This window comes from Alosa alosa, chromosome 5 (genome assembly GCF_017589495.1).
Source record: "Alosa alosa isolate M-15738 ecotype Scorff River chromosome 5, AALO_Geno_1.1, whole genome shotgun sequence".
Taxonomy (NCBI): domain Eukaryota; kingdom Metazoa; phylum Chordata; class Actinopteri; order Clupeiformes; family Clupeidae; genus Alosa; species Alosa alosa.
This window is the reverse complement of record NC_063193.1, coordinates 12,899,650-12,915,893: the sequence shown is the minus strand read 5'-3', so window position 1 is coordinate 12,915,893 and position 16,244 is coordinate 12,899,650. Positions and strand designations below refer to the sequence as shown.

General features: G+C 45.7%; 1 protein-coding gene across 1 annotated transcript in view; it reads right to left on the bottom strand.

The window, feature by feature from the left end:
- The window catches only part of wdfy3 (WD repeat and FYVE domain containing 3), a 96,927-nt gene that overhangs the window by 15,420 nt on the left and 65,263 nt on the right, over positions 1–16,244 (bottom strand). Inside the window, 21 exon segments of the mRNA XM_048243446.1 lie at positions 1–22; positions 270–361; positions 505–658; positions 1,811–1,917; positions 2,152–2,269; positions 2,430–2,549; positions 2,755–2,809; positions 2,921–3,001; positions 3,104–3,189; positions 3,334–3,454; positions 3,964–4,112; positions 5,291–5,404; positions 5,407–5,441; positions 5,781–5,949; positions 7,656–7,706; positions 8,722–9,000; positions 9,035–9,055; positions 9,828–9,985; positions 12,372–12,481; positions 13,242–13,471; positions 15,110–15,270. The exon segment at positions 1–22 is cut by the window's left edge and continues 191 nt beyond it. Of these exon segments, the coding sequence (XP_048099403.1) occupies positions 1–22; positions 270–361; positions 505–658; positions 1,811–1,917; positions 2,152–2,269; positions 2,430–2,549; positions 2,755–2,809; positions 2,921–3,001; positions 3,104–3,189; positions 3,334–3,454; positions 3,964–4,112; positions 5,291–5,404; positions 5,407–5,441; positions 5,781–5,949; positions 7,656–7,706; positions 8,722–9,000; positions 9,035–9,055; positions 9,828–9,985; positions 12,372–12,481; positions 13,242–13,471; positions 15,110–15,270 (2,433 nt within the window).

The following is a 16,244-nucleotide window of genomic DNA, read 5'->3' as shown; positions in this document are numbered from 1 at the left end:
TCACATAGTCACACTCCAGGGCCTGGACAGAGAGGGAGAGAGGTATTGTCTTTAATACTGTAGGTTCAATGTATTACAAAAGTTATTTGAATTAAAAGAACTGTGAGGCTATAAGGCGGCAATATATTTATTACTTACTATCAAATGTGTACTCATGATACCATCAGATTATACATTTATAATAGTAAATAAAGCTCTTATATATATGGAATGCATGCAGCCCAAGAGGCCTGTGTGTGAGAGCATGAGAGGAGGCTGGTGGTGCCCACCTGTCTGTGCACGCGGATGAACTCGCGCGGGTCTCCTTTAGCCCAGGCAGGCAGAATCACGTCTCCCAGCCTAGTGCCATTCTGTTTGCTGCCTGCAGAGATTACCAGCATACAACACACACTTAGACCAAAGAGACCTCACACACACTCAGTAGAGAGAGAAAGTGTGTGTTTGTGTGTGTGTGTGTGTGTGTGTGTGTGTGTGGTCCTAGAGGAGTGTGGACAGGCATCTAACCTAGGTCAAAGTTATTGGAGTTGAGCATAAACTCTGGGAGGTAGAAGAACTCAGGGATGAGCTCTTTGACGTCGGCCATGTTGTGTTTGGAGGCAGACAGCCAGGCTTCCCTCACGCTGTGGAACATCCGGTCAGCCAGATCAAAATGACCTCCCTGCAACCATGGCCAAACAGAAACAGAGGCATCAGAGCGGGTGAGGAACTTTCTGTTTTTGCAATGTGTGTGTGTGTGAACTTTCTGTTTGTGTGTGTGTGTGTGTGTGTGTGTGTGTGTGTGTGTGTGTGTGTGTGTATTGGATTGCCTAACTGTTTATACATCAGCAGACAGAAATAAAGTGCATAGAAGAAGTCCATTTTTCCCATAGTTTATGTGGTCTACTGCACCGCTGTTTTAATATTTTATAAATCAAATCAAAACAAAACAAAACACAGACAACCATACTAGAAATATATTCATACCCACAAAAAACATAAATAACTGCATTATGTGGTCCAAAATACACAAACATACAAGAAGTATTTTAAACTCGTAAACTACAGCTGCTCAAAACTACAAAGATAAACACAAACAAAACACAACACACACACATGGGGAGATGCTGCTCATAAAAACAGTCCAGCTGTGCTTGAACCCTTGCCTTAAAAACACACAACACACGATGCCCTGAACTAAAAACAAAGATAAATGCTGAACACAAACAAAAACACAATACTGAACACCAACAGCCTTAAAAAACACAACACACACACGCATGAGATGCTGAACACTACAACAGCCTTAAAAAACACAACACACACACGCATGAGATGCTGAACACTACAACAGCCTTAAAAACACACAACACACTCAGGAGACGCTGAACCCTACTACAACAGCCTTAAAAACACAACACACACTCAGGAGACGCTGAACCCTACTACAACAGCCTTAAAAACACAACACACACTCAGGAGATGCTGAACACTACAACAGCCTCCCAGGCATTACATTTGCGTTGATTCTTTTAGCAGACACTTTTATCCAAAGTGACTTACATATGTCAACTATATTACAAGGGCCATTAAGTTCTTTGCTTAAGTGGAGCCGGTTATTGAATCACCAACTTTTTTTAGGCTACTGCATACTAGCCCAGCTCCTTAGTCAATACGCTACCACCGCCTGACTTCATATAGATAGACCAGAAGTATTTTTGGGCATTGTTGTAGTCTCATACAAGTGGTTACAGTAACAAAAGCTACTATATTGTAGATGTTTAAACAGAGTGTTCAGCCAGTGTCGGTGGTCCCTGGAGTGGTGTGGTCTCACCTGTAAGCGCAGGAAGATCTGGGTGAAGGGTTCCATCCTCACCAGGTAGGACGCCACGATCATGGCTGAGGAGTAGTGAGTGCCATAGTGATAGGCAGGAGTCTCACCTGAGGGGAAAACACATACACACACAAACAAACAAACAAACAAACAAACAATCAGACCCACTTTAACATTGTGATAAGACACATTTTGAAATGGCAGCAGATGGTAGCTACGTGTGTGTGTGTGTGTGTGTGTGTGTGTGTGTGTGTGTGTGTGTGTGTGTGTGTGTGTGTGTGTGTGAGTGTGAGTGTGAGTGTGAGTGTGAGAGAGAGAGAGAGAGACACAAGCTGGCGCACCATTGGGATCTTCCCAGTCCTTGAACCTCTTCTTGTACTGGATGAGCCGGTCGTCTGTCTGGGCGCCCATGGGCTTGGATAGATTGCGGAATGTCTTTGGGTTGGTCAGGTCCAGCTCCTGTGGGATTTACGTGAGTGATTCAATAAGGATGCCTTCATGAAGGCTAATACAGTTAACATGGATCACATCTTACAGTAGATTACAAAGAGTTATTAACTATCGAGTAGTTATAAACCATGGTGTTAACTAGATCCTAGGTATTAACTGCAGATGTTACCTCAGCATCATATTCAGCCAGGATCCAGGGGAAGACTGGGTACTGCATCAGGTCATTGTAGGAGCGCCCAGCCAGAGTGTTGAGATGCATCAGGTACTGGAAATTACTGATCTCTCCTCGCTGATAGGGAGAAACCACAATGGATGACCCTTAAAAATGACAGACTCAGGAAAAACACAGTAGCAGGACCCCTTAATCGGGGCAGAACTGCACATCGAGCACAGGTCATTCATATCCATTGATGCTAATTTAAACTCTAATACACAAATCTGGATTAAATGACCACGTTTGCTGGATTAACCGCATTGCCGGTTCCTGAACTCACCTCCCATCTCTGGGTGACGGATCTCTCTCCCACCAGGGTACTGAGGAGTCCCGAGCTGGAGAGAGGACACAATGAGACCTTAGAGGGCAGCACTGAGGGCCGAACACAACACACTTTGCCGTGTAATACGTGAGACATGTTTGTTATTTGGCAGGACGATGCTCACCCCTGCTCCACGCTGGTGTTGGGCCTCTGACCGGACACAGATTCAGAGCTGTCAGCGAGGGAGGGCACGACTGCCAAGAACCTGCCAGAGAACAGGCACAATTAAGCTCTTACGGCTCTTTAACTCTTCATGCTTGTTCATGTACAGTACGGTAGACGTGCGCATCCAAACACCATACAGTACCTCTGGTAGACTTTATTGCGTACTCCTTTCTGGAACGCCAGCAGGTAATTTCGTCCGTCACCAGAGAACACCTCGACTGCCATTGGCTAGAAAAACAACACAAGAGGGAATGTTACTGGGACTGAAACAGATGGGCAAAGTAACATCCCACTGAGGTGGTCTGGCTTGTGTAAGTGTGTGTTTATATATGTGTGTGTGTGTGTGTGTGTGTGTGTGTGTTCCTCTCTCACCTGCAGCAGGTAGCGGCGCTTGTGCACCTCCTTGATGTCCTCGTAGGCGAAAATGCTGCAGGTCCTCTTTAGCATACTTTGGCTCTGACGTGCTCCTCTGGGAATGATTGGCTCATGCAAGCTACACACATACACACACACACACACACACACACACACACACACACGTACAGAGACAGGAAAAAAAATTAATGCAATGTTATCGCACAAGAAATATTTGGATGCAAACACACAAAGCATGGAAAATACACACAGGAACACACACACAAACATACACATTCAAATATGCAAAAACACACACAGAGATTAACAAACTCACACTACTCTATTCAATGAACCCTGTTGTGAGACATCTGAGGGCTTCAGGAAAGGTCTTGTGTATAAATAGATCCACTGGACTAGGCTAATGCATCAGGGAGTGGACATAATCAATAGTGTCTGACCTTCAGACAGTTATAGGAGGCATAGCCTTATGGAAGACACAGACTCTGCTGTGTGTGTCAATTCTGTGTGATCATCCAATATATTTAACTCTGTGCACTCTATACCTACAACTACCAATGCCAATGTGTGTGTGTGTGTGTTCGAGTGCACAATGACAACACAGCAGTAAGCACAGGTGTGTCTTACTTGGGCGGGAGCGTCTCAATGTCGCGGATCTCGCGGGTGACGGTCATTGTGAAGCCGTCGATGACGTAGAAGTGCTCCTTGCCAAAGAGCAGCAGGCCTTCGCTGGTGTCCAGGCCTTGGACGCGCGCACATCGGTACATGTGCTGGATCTGTGGACACACACACACACACACAGACACACAGACACACACACAACCATCAATTCAAAGCCCACAGTGCACGTCTTCCATCGACATTAACTCACAGCTGGAGACGGAAAAAAAGCCTAGACAGTAATTGCTCACATCTCTAAGCAGCATAGTAATATGATAATATAATTATTATTATATTTGATTTAGATATTAACACTAGGTTAGTTTTCTCTGTCTTTACGGCTGCGTGGTGCATCATGGGGTTAAATGACTGAGAACCACTCCAGTGTGTGAGTCATATGAGGGTCTTAAGCCTGCGCCGGGCCTCCCGTCAGTGCACTGGTCTGGGCCTCTCCTCACATGGGTGCCTTTGATCTCACTCATATGGCTCTCCCAGAGAGAGACAGTCTGGTCCGTTCCCACATGGGTTTCTGATGGTTGCTCCACTATTTCTCAAGAAGAATCAGACGCAGACACACATTCCTCCTGTGCATTTACTGTAGCTGTGCTGTGAGTTTGGCCTCTCTTGAAAAAGAACAGTGGGTGTTTTTGAACCAGGCCGACCTATTTGTGCGGCTTGTTAAAGAGAACTGTGTGTGTGTACATGTGTTTGTGTGTGAGTAACTGTGTGTGTGTGTGTGTGTGTGTGGGGGGGGGTGTATGTGTGTGGTGTTAATTGGGGGCCCCCTGCAAGCTCTGCTGTGTCTGTGTGTGACTGTTTGGAGTCTCTCTGAGTGTGCTGCATCAGTGTGAAGATGAGAGGGTAGAGCACGGGCACAGCACCAGCCATTACTGCCCCAGCACGCTGTGTGAAGGGCAACTCTGGGAACAGGCACAGTCCCTGTGACGCACACTCATACAGATGAGACAGATACAGACAGACACACGGTCTCTGATGGGAAGACGGATGGGGGGAGTGTGAGTCCTGATGAATCTTTGCCTCAGACACACACACACACACGCACACACACACACACACACAAAGATAAATGGAGAAAGTTGTAGAGACACACACACATACACATACAGACAGACCTCCATCTCTCAAAGGAGGATGGTGTCTCTTTCGAACACATACACAAAGTCAATTTCATAGACAGCGTCTTCTTCAGATTTTTTATCTGACATTGTTGCAGATTTCATGTGTCTCACTCATACACATGGATCAACAGACAGACACAGACACAGACACGCACCTTCTCTCCCTCCTCCAGGAGGCGCAGTAGTGTGGTGTTGTCGGTCTTCTGCTCCTCCTCTGCTCCTGACTCCAGCAGCTGCTCCTGCAGGCCCTCCTGACTCTCCCTCGGGCCTGGCCGTCCGGCCGTGGAGCTGGAGGCCCAGTGGAGCCTTCCTCCTACACACACACACACACACACACACACACACACATATATATATATATAAAAATACAGATACACACACATGCATATGGATATATACAAATACACACACATACATATGTATATATGCTAAAACTCACAATGATATAAAGTAAGGCAGGTCAATATCAGGAGCATTTACACTTAACAAATACACAATCAATAAAGCACACTCAATTGGAATACTAATACTTGCAATGAACACACACACACACACGCACACACACACACGCACACACACACACACACACACACACACACACACACACACACACACACACACACAGAGCCCATCCCGCTTCTGTACCTTTGACCCTGGCGATGGTGTCCTCTCCGTGCTCGGGCTCGTGCAGTGTGGTCTCTCCCTCGGTGCTGTGGTCCACAGAGTGCTGGTACATGCCCGGGTTGCCCGACAGCAGGCGCATGTAGTACTCCTTGCTGTCGTAGCTGATGGCCCGTCGGTACCGCACCGGCTTCTGCTCCAGCCGCAGGGCCCAGAGAGACAGACAGAGAGAGACATGGAGAGGTCAGGGAGAGACACTGGTATAGGTCACTCACAACCTCAGGAAATGGACGATGGAGAGTTTTTTTTTTTTTTGTTGGCTTTATTTTGCCTGTTTGTTTCTCTATGTGAAGGCTAAATAGTTCAGTAGGGATAACTGGATGGAAGTGGAATAGGGGGTGCGACAGGACAGGCTTTTCACTACGGCTATTAACATTTAAAGGAATTTCTTCCATCATCTAGGTAGCTAGGGCATGGCTGAGAGTGGACAAACATCCTCTCATTGCTCTGTCATCACATCCATTAACAGTTCAAACAGTGTTCATTCTTAATGCCTTGAACAAACATGTAAACTAGAGAGACACTCGCTCTCTCTCACTCACTCACTCTCTCTCTCACTGTCTCACACACACACACTCACTCACACACACACACACACACACACACACAAACACAAAGCCAGTGAAGGAGAGTCTGCAGTGCTGTGGTGTCTTGCACACCAAGCAACTAAACAGGAAAAAAAAACCTTTAGCAGGAGCTTTACATAGACTGAACTACTAATGTTGAAAGGGAGTGTTTGTGTCTGCATATGTTGCTGTGTTCGTGTGTGTACATGGGTTTGTGTGTGCGCGTGTTTAATCAGTAAACATGCAGCAGTAAGAGACTGTGTGGATTTCTGCATAAGAGGCTTAAGGGCTGGGCTATCTGGGTCCCACTTGGGACCAGCTACTCACATCAATGGAGTGTTTCTTCATTCACGGCTACAGACAAGCACAAACATGCCAGACATCTGATTTACAATCCTGGGCACCATGAAGACCTGACTAGCAAATTAATTCTCATTGTTTACGCACCACCCAATATAATTAACTTTATCTACTCTGTGGTTTGATAGAACTTTTGCTAGAACATTTTTCAGTATGGTCTTAAGACTTCTGATCAGTCTGTACTGTAAACTGCTCCAACTCTACTGTAAAGTGCACCAAAGAGTAACACAGGATATTAGTGTTTTTTTCTACACCTGAGGTTCAAATTCGCAAACACGGGCCAACGTTTGCCTTGAGTTCTCGGCGAACATACAGCGGAGCTGGGCGTGAGCTGGCCAAAGTGTTACCGTCACAATGGAATGTTTACACCAAATCCTTCAAATTCAAATCTGCCACAAACGTTGGAAAGGGAGTGTTTGTCGAATTTGAACACACCACTGATTTATGCTAAAACTTCCTTGTTTTCTGTTTGATTGCATCCAAACCATTTGCTACAGTCAGACAAGACAGGTGTGCACAACAAACAATAAGAACAGAGGCCTGTGGTTAGTGTCACGGCAGGACCTGCTCTCCTCAGCCGTTATATAATGCAAGCTTCAGGCTTAAGGTGACGAACAGTACCGATAATACTTCATCAAAGTACAGGGAACACACTAATCCTGTTAAGCCTTATGAGGCAAGGGTCAGAGATCTGAGTCCCATATCAGAGATAGAGGGATGGAAAGACTGAGATGGAGAGAGAAAGAGAGATGGAGAGAGAAAGAGAGATGGAGAGAGAGAGAGAGAGAGTGTGAGGGAAATGGAGCCAGCTGTGCAGGCCATTCTTCAGCAACATGCTGCCACACAACCAGAGCACGGATCACTCCGTAATGCAAAGCTGACTTGCGGAATGTTTTCAAGTTTCCACGGATACCTGGAGAGGGGCGGAGAAGCCAGCTCCCATTAAGGGCACGGGACACAGGGCCTGAGTTGGAAGGGAGTGAAAACTGTGGGCTGTGTGATCACTGATTGCTTTACACTTTCAAATACTTGAGTGATTGGCATGACAGATAACAAAACAAATCAAATCAATTACACACACAGAATAAATAAAATTAAACAGTCCAAGAATGACTTGAACAAAAAATTCCATTAAACAGCCCAAGAATGACTTGAACAAAAAATAAACAAATACAGGCAACACAAAACACTTAATGGGTCCAAATATCTAGCAGTCAACAGGAAATTATGTAAGGCAGAAGAATGGGGTGTTCAGGATTTGCTCAAGTTCACTGTTGCAACAACATTTAAACGAATTATTCGACCCAGGTTTGACTTGCATAAAATGCACTTGCGTCATGTACTGTACCTTAACATTTCGGACAAAGGGGGCCATTCAGGTGCAGATTGGTGGCCTATTTCAGCCTAGCGCCCGCCTTGACATTTAACTGAAGGAACAATGAGTCGAGATTCTATGCTAACAGCTAACTGAATACATGAACACAACCCTCCTTCAGTGCAATTAGATAGCACAACGACACTAATGAAATTATACAGTCTGACCTTCCCAAACATCATGAGGCTGAACCTTTGGGTTAAGTTTATCTAGACGGTTCTGGTGGCCAGTGGATTTTTAATTGTCTTCTTCACTGCACTCACCTTCCACAAAGCTACGTTAATTTTAAAACCACTACTTGGTACATAAAGGCCAAAAGTTTTGTTTTAGGTCAGTGAATACTGCAGATTACGATCTTAGATGACGAACTCTAAACCTGTGAAATATGGAAATATCAGAGACATAACAAATGAGACATAACAAACTCCTTTTAAAGTAACCAGCAAATGAAAAAGGCCAACTTGTCATAGTTCTGGTTGCAGGATGTCGTAATGTATTGTTGACCGCCACTAAATGGTGTGTTTGTATTTGACAAAAAAATAAAACATATCCAAAGCTGGACGAAACGTGTGGCACTGGCGGGCACGTGGCGAGGGTGGCTCACCTGGTGGTTGCTGGACGTGGGCTCCTGTTCGGGTACGTAGGGGTAATGGATGTAGAAGAGGTCGTTGCGCACCATCTTCTTCCTCATGCGGCACGGGCCCTCCGTCATGTCCAGCTGGAACTTGTCCAGGATCGAGCCAATGGGGGGCCCCCAAAGGCCACGTTCCCGTAACAACTCGTACTCAATGCCGGCCCACTCGTCAGTCACGTACTTCAGAGCATTCTGTTGCCTCTGTGGAGAGAGAGAACGGTAGAAAGAGACAATGAGCAGGATGTTCTGGTCTGTGAACAGTGAAACGTCCAATAGTGAATATCAATATCCAGGAAGAAATTTGCTCCCAATTGATAACAATTTATATGCACATATATAAAAGGGACAAAATGTGTCTCTGTTGGGGTGACGCAGAAACTATTGTGTATGCAAAATATTTGAACCAGTAGAGGCATTGTCACATATTCTGACTGTTTACTTTTGTTTCGTGATGAGAAATAATGTTAAAAAATGTACAAGTTAGAAAATAGAAACAAGATGTTTTGTCCCTGGCGCAGAACTATAAAGGCCTACAGTGCCGCGATATCTGTCAACAACATTGTTTTTGACTATAAATTAGCCTTATAGCTGACTAGTGAAAGTCTATTACTGCCAATACAAAACTGTCTTGCTTTACACAGCATTCATGTAAATTCCTACTGTATAAATTCCTCCCTCAATCACTCACACATGAAAGTGCTCATCCCTGAGGAAATCCGATTAGCTCTCCAACAAATGGAGTTTATGAGCTCAGACATCTCTCCTGTCTGTCAGGTCTCGTGCACTGTCAGGCTTGATAAATTAGTGATTTCGTTTCTCTGCCCCCTATCTGGCGAAAAAGCTGAGCCTCGTGGTGAGGAAATGAGCGGAAACAGATACAGGGCTTAGAGCAAGGGACATTTCTCTTTCTGCTAGCCATCAGGGATTTTCTACACCATTTTGTATAATTATCTATATTTCAATCCTAAATGGCCCAGACGTTGCCTGAATTCCGGCACAGTGAATTACGGCCCTGAGAACTTTAAGCCTTGCAGATGTGTATGTGTGTACTGTATGTGTGTGTGTGTGTGAGTTACCTGTGCAGAGAGGTTGTTCTTATTGAGGCTGTTCTCCTTCTTGTTGCGGCGGGCTCCGGTCAGCTTGGACAGGCCAAAGCCACTGCTGACACGAGACAGCTTTGACTGGGTCGCTGGAGCCAACGCCTCCCCTCGACTGATGCACTTCTTCTCATGGACTACAAGGACAGAGAAGGGTGGGGGGGGAGAGCAAACAAGAGAGATTATGAACTAAGCTAGAGTCTTTTGTTCAGGGATGGTGAAGAAATTGTTCTACTACGCTCTGCCAAACATCCAAACATCTGCCAGCCTGCCAAACAGTGCAGATTACCCATTTCCCCATTTGCTAGCTGTGCGAGCAGTTACGTAATGAGGCGGTCACACAGGCCATTGGAGGAGAACGACTGACGGGGTGTTTCAGTGGTGGGGTAATCACACACTCCTGTATCCCCAACTGACCCATTCATAACTTATTACATTCTTCCTGAGCTACAGGTATCTCTATATTCTGTGTGTGTGTGTGTATATGGGTCTGGGTTAGACAATCTGATGGTCGCAAACTGAGAGGCCTGAACTCAATGCAGATACACCAAGTGACCAAAGCACCAGACGACGGAGTCAGTGTATGAAAAACTTTAGAAAAAATCACTTTTATTAAACAGAGATGGGGAACACAAACAGCCAAAAAGAGGAGAGGAGAAAATGCCTAGTGAGAGAGGAGAGGAGAAAATGCCTAGTGAGAGAGGAGAGGAGAAAATGCCTAGTGAGAGAGGAGAGGAGAAAATGCCTAGTGAGAGGAGAGGAGAAAATGCCTAGTGAGAGGAGAGGAGAAAATGCCTAGTGAGAGGAGAGGAGAAAATGCCTAGTGAGAGGAGAGGAGAAAATGCCTAGTGAGAGGAGAGGAGAAAATGCCTAGTGAGAGGAGAGGAGAAAATGCCTAGTGAGAGGAGAGGAGAAAATGCCTAGTGAGAGGAGAGGAGAAAATGCCTAGTGAGAGGAGAGGAGAAAATGCCTAGTGAGAGGAGAGGAGAAAATGCCTAGTGAGAGAGGAGAGGAGAAAATGCCTAGTGAGAGGAGAGGAGAAAATGCCTAGTGAGAGAAATGGTGAGAAGCAAAAGCAATATCCAATCATGCTGTAATGTACAGTATGAGTAAGCATTGGTGTAAACACACACACACACAGACCCACACACACAGACCCCACACACACAGACCCACACACACAGACCCACACACACAGACCCACACACAGACCCACACACACACAGACCCACACACACAGACCCCACACACACAGACACACAGACACACAGACACACACAGACCACAGAGACACACACACACAGACACACAGACACACACAGACCCACACACACAGCCCACACACAGACCCACACACACAGCCCACACACAGACACACAGACACACACACACACACACACACACAGACACACAGACACACACACACACACACACACACAGACCCACACACAGACACACAGACACACACAGACACACACACCCACACACGCACACAGACACACACAGACCCACACGCACACAGACACACACACACACACACACACACAGACCGCACGCACACACACACACAGACACACACAGACCCACACACAGACACACAGACACACAGACACACAGACACACAGACACACAGACACACAGACACACACACACACACAGACCCCACACACACAGACCCACACACAGACACACACAGACCCCACACACACAGACCCCACACACACAGACACACAGACACACAGACACACAGACACACAGACACACACAGACCCACACACACAGACACACAGACACACAGACACACAGACACACCAGCTACAGACAGACACACACAGATTCACACACACACACACACACACACACAGACCCACACACAGACACACACAGACCCACACACACAGACCCCACACACACAGACCCACACACACAGACACACACAGACCCACACACACACACACACAGACCCACACACAGACACACAGACACACACAGACCCACACACAGACACACACACACACACACGAAGCCAACACATACACACGAGCAAACACATACACACGCACATGCACACAGACAAACACACAGACACACACGCACAAAGACACACACGCACACAGACACACACAGACCCACACACACAGACACACACACACACAGACCCCCACACACACAGACCCCCACACACACAGACCCACACACACACAGACCCCCACAGACACAGACCCACACACACACAGACACACACAGGCACACACACAGGCACAGGCATCAGTTCAATTACTCTCTAAATGTAAATGGCTTTTATGCCATTTTCTGAACACTAACAATATAATAAGATACAGTTATAATTAGAAGGCCTATCAGAAAAATGCTGTGCTACCTCACTGAAGTGTTTACTTGGTCAATTACCGTGCTGTGTAGAGTGCTCTGTCTTTTCTAGTGTCTACCGTCACAATTCAATTTCATTTCTGTGATGAAAAACTTTTCATAGGCTTTTTTGATTCGCTTCAATCTCAGACCCACCTTCGCTGGGGTCCTGGCTGTGGACAGGGTCGGGCTCGTTTTCCGACGGAACCATGACATGCCAGGTGGTCATCCTCGCTTCGGCTTCAAGACCGAATCCCTCGACGCTGCTGCAAGGAGGGGCCACAGTGAAGGCATCAGTGACATCATCAACTCACAACGCACGTCAGTCGGTATATTTTAAAGAGGCTCACTGCATGCTAAATATTGCTCCCTGTGAACACATCTGTGTTTGTCCACCTGCTAATAATGGCATAGGCAATTCAAGTAAGCAAATTCAAGTGCAGACAAGGAGTGTTGAGAGAATAAAGGGATCTTTGCAATGACAAAATGAACATCTGTTGCTAGAGCACTGAACCACCTATTAAACCATCCCATAAGGCCAAACACGCTACTCATTCAAATTGAAATAGAATACATTTAAGTGAAGTGCTCTGCAAATGCTGTGCTACTATAAAATTTATGCATAATTGAGCGTTTGGATATGAAAGAGAATTAATACTCAGTCAGAGTATCATTTAGGCAGAGGACTGCCACTTGACAGCACTGTAATGACTAAATCCCTATACAGAGGCAAGGCGAGAGCTCCTTCTTTAGCACTAGCAACAACAAGGAGAGAGAGAAGGAGATAAACAGGGGGGCAGAAGACTGAAGGAGACAGAAAGACATAAACAAAAACTATGTTGGTCTTCACATAGAGACTCAGGATGCAAACTGCAGCTGCAACTAACACCTATTAAACATAGCCAAACTGCCTATGGAACCCAGAAACATACAGGCACAAAACACAATCCCTCTCCGACCCCTTCTGTGACCTTCTCTCTCTCTCTCTCTCTCTCTCTCTCTCTCTCTCTCTGTATGTAGGCTCACCTCCCGGTGTGCAGGTTCATGAAGCAGTGTGCCAGGCAGGCCACAAACTCCTGGTCATGGTTCCCGGGCCCCAGCACCAGGTTGCGGTTGACGGTGAGCACACGGAGAGAGTCCAGCAGGGCCACCTGCTGCGGCACGGTCTTGTGCGGACGCGACAGCTGGTACAGCACCGTGCGGTTCAGGCAGTGGTAGATGGAGTCCAGGGATAAGCCCTGCGAACGCCGCTTGGACTGTGGACAGGGAGAGAGGGAGAGAGAGAGAGGGAGAGGGAGAGAGAGAGAGAGAGAGGTAAGGGGAGTGAAAGAGGAAAAAGGGCAGTACAGTAAGGTTTTTGTTGGGCAATCCATACCAGATTTACCAGAGAGTACCTTTGAACGTGAGTGTGTGTGTGTGTTTCGAATCGTTTGTGTTTGCATGCATGTGTAGCGGGCATGAGACCAAAAAGCTTATTAGTAGTAATACGTATGGAATGTGTGAATAGATGCTTTTTTGTGTATGAATACAATGTTTGTTTTTTGGTGTTTGTGTGTGTGTATATGTGTGTGTGTGTGTGTGTGGTGGTAGTGTTGTGGTTAAGGAGCTGGGCTAACGTGCAGTAGCCTGAAAGTTGTCGGTTCAATGTTGTGCCCTTGAGCAAGGCACTTAACCCCAAGTTGCTCCGGGGACAATGTGATCCCTGGTAATATAGCCGACATATGTAAGTCACTTTGGTCAAGAAGTGTCTGCTAAATGTAATGTGTGTGTGTGTGTGTGTGTGTGTGTGTGTGTGTCTCAGCATGACACAGCATTCCGTAAATCTAAATGCTTGTTCCTGCTCTAGAATACAGACCGCATTATTCTGGTGCGGGTGGGAAACACTTTTGGTTGGAGGGTCAGGGGGTCTATGCCTTGCACCTCTCTCTGCTTACTGCACTTAACAACATAGTTTATTTTTCTCCCCTCAGACTGTTTATGTGTTCAGACAAGGGGCTGCTGGATAATGAGTCAAGTTAACGTTGATAGTGTGACTTAAGTGCATAGTGGGTTGAGTCATACACAGATGCCCAAACCCCTGAGAAAAGAAATGAAGAGCCAATTACAATAATGTGATTTGAAAAGGGAACTAGTGGTATAATACACTAAATCAAGGCAATAATCAGGGCAATAATCAACCACTTATTCACTCAAAAGCTCAACATTTCTTATTTTGCTCAAAGTGAAAAACTTGACTTCTGTTGCTTCAGTGAACAAACCCCTTGTGTGTTGCCCGCGAGCACACAAACCAGGAAGGTTGCGTTAGCTTGTTAGCTATGATGACGGGAGGGTCATAAATGGCCACACGTGTTGATAATTCAATAAGGACAAGCATAAGGCTTAACGGGCCAGTGAAAGAGCTCCACTGAAGGGGACTCTGCAGTGGACGTCAGAGGCCCACAACAACACACAACACTGCATGGGAAGCATTACTAACTTAACATGATTTTCCACTTCAATGAAATGGCACAACATTATTTTAAGCAAACAACTCTCTACGGCCATATTCACAGGCAGAACATCTGGCAGTGATCTCAGAGGAACTGCACCACTAAACATGAAAGTAAGCAGTTACTCTTCCAATTATCAATGTTGGATGACTCAGGGGAAATACATTTTCTATGGACACTTCGATAGTCTTCAGTCTACTGCATCATATAAGTACCATATAAGTGTGGCTGTGTTAACTGAGCCAATATTTCTTTAATGAGACTGGCATTGCTACCTGCCAATTACCTTCCGTATGTGCACACGAAACTGACACCTACAATGTGTGAAGGATGTCTGTCCAAGCCATCCTGGCATGATCTTAACACCAGACCTTAAACAAACCCAGTCCACTATGCAGGTCTCACCTGGCTGATGAGCTGCACGATGAACTCCACCACCAGCTTGGACTCCTTGCTGAACATGCCCTGCCAGAGCTTGTCCACCACACGCTGGGTGAAGTAGAAGACGTTGTTGACCAGTGTCTGGTAGTTGCCCCCGGTGGTGATGGGCATCGAGGCATCCTCTCCTACGGATGGACAGTGCGGAGGTGTGTGACAGTGAGGAAGAGTCACAGCAAACATATTGAGAGGTCTGTCTGCATTCTGGTCAATACCAAAAATTTGCCAGCCTAAAATTATTATGCCAGTTCTAGAGGCAGACCTGGATACCGTTAAAGACACTTATCTATTTGATAATTCAGCTCATGTACATTTCAAAATCATTTCTTTAAAGTGTGGCAGCCAGAGAAGACCTAGACGAGATTAAATTCAGACGTGTACAAATTTAATTAGACTAAAATGAATTTCATTGTTGCTTAAATCAATCTCTATTATTATGTATAGGGGCTAGGGCTGTCAGTTTTGTGACAAAATCCTGTTCAATTTTTGAGACATAAGTGTTCATTGAATCGATTGTAAAATCGATTTTCTACGTCTAAAGACGTTTCCATTTTCAACGGCAAAAATAGGCCAATCCACTGACAACAGGCATTAGGACGAACGTAAGGAGGGCGCTTGAAGATGCACAAGCCAGCAATATTTCTGATGATTTATTGGCGTGAAGTTTCGTGCACAATGACAAACAGGAGTGCAAAATTCTCGAAAAACAATAAGCAGAGTGGACTGCCATAACATCAGTGAAAAACATTACAGCAGGCTTCAACGTGGCTGTGTTTACGATTAAAAATGTCAAACAAATTTCTGCTACATACTAGGAACTCACGACTGCACAGTTTGCATGCCGCTTTGTCCTTCTCCATAGTTTGATCTACCCAAAACCCGAAGTGCTTCCATAATGAACTCCTCAAGTTATTGGGGCTTATCACTCTCTCATGTCGCACAGGTTGATCGCGTTGTCCTCCATTTTTTGGCAAACACCAGCAGCACAGCAGCTGATTGAAACAGCTGTTTCCGGTGCATAAAATTGGTGGGAATTTTCGGAATTCTTTATTTTCTTTTTCTGCTTGTTTGTGGGTTTTGTTACATCTATCTTTTTTATTTG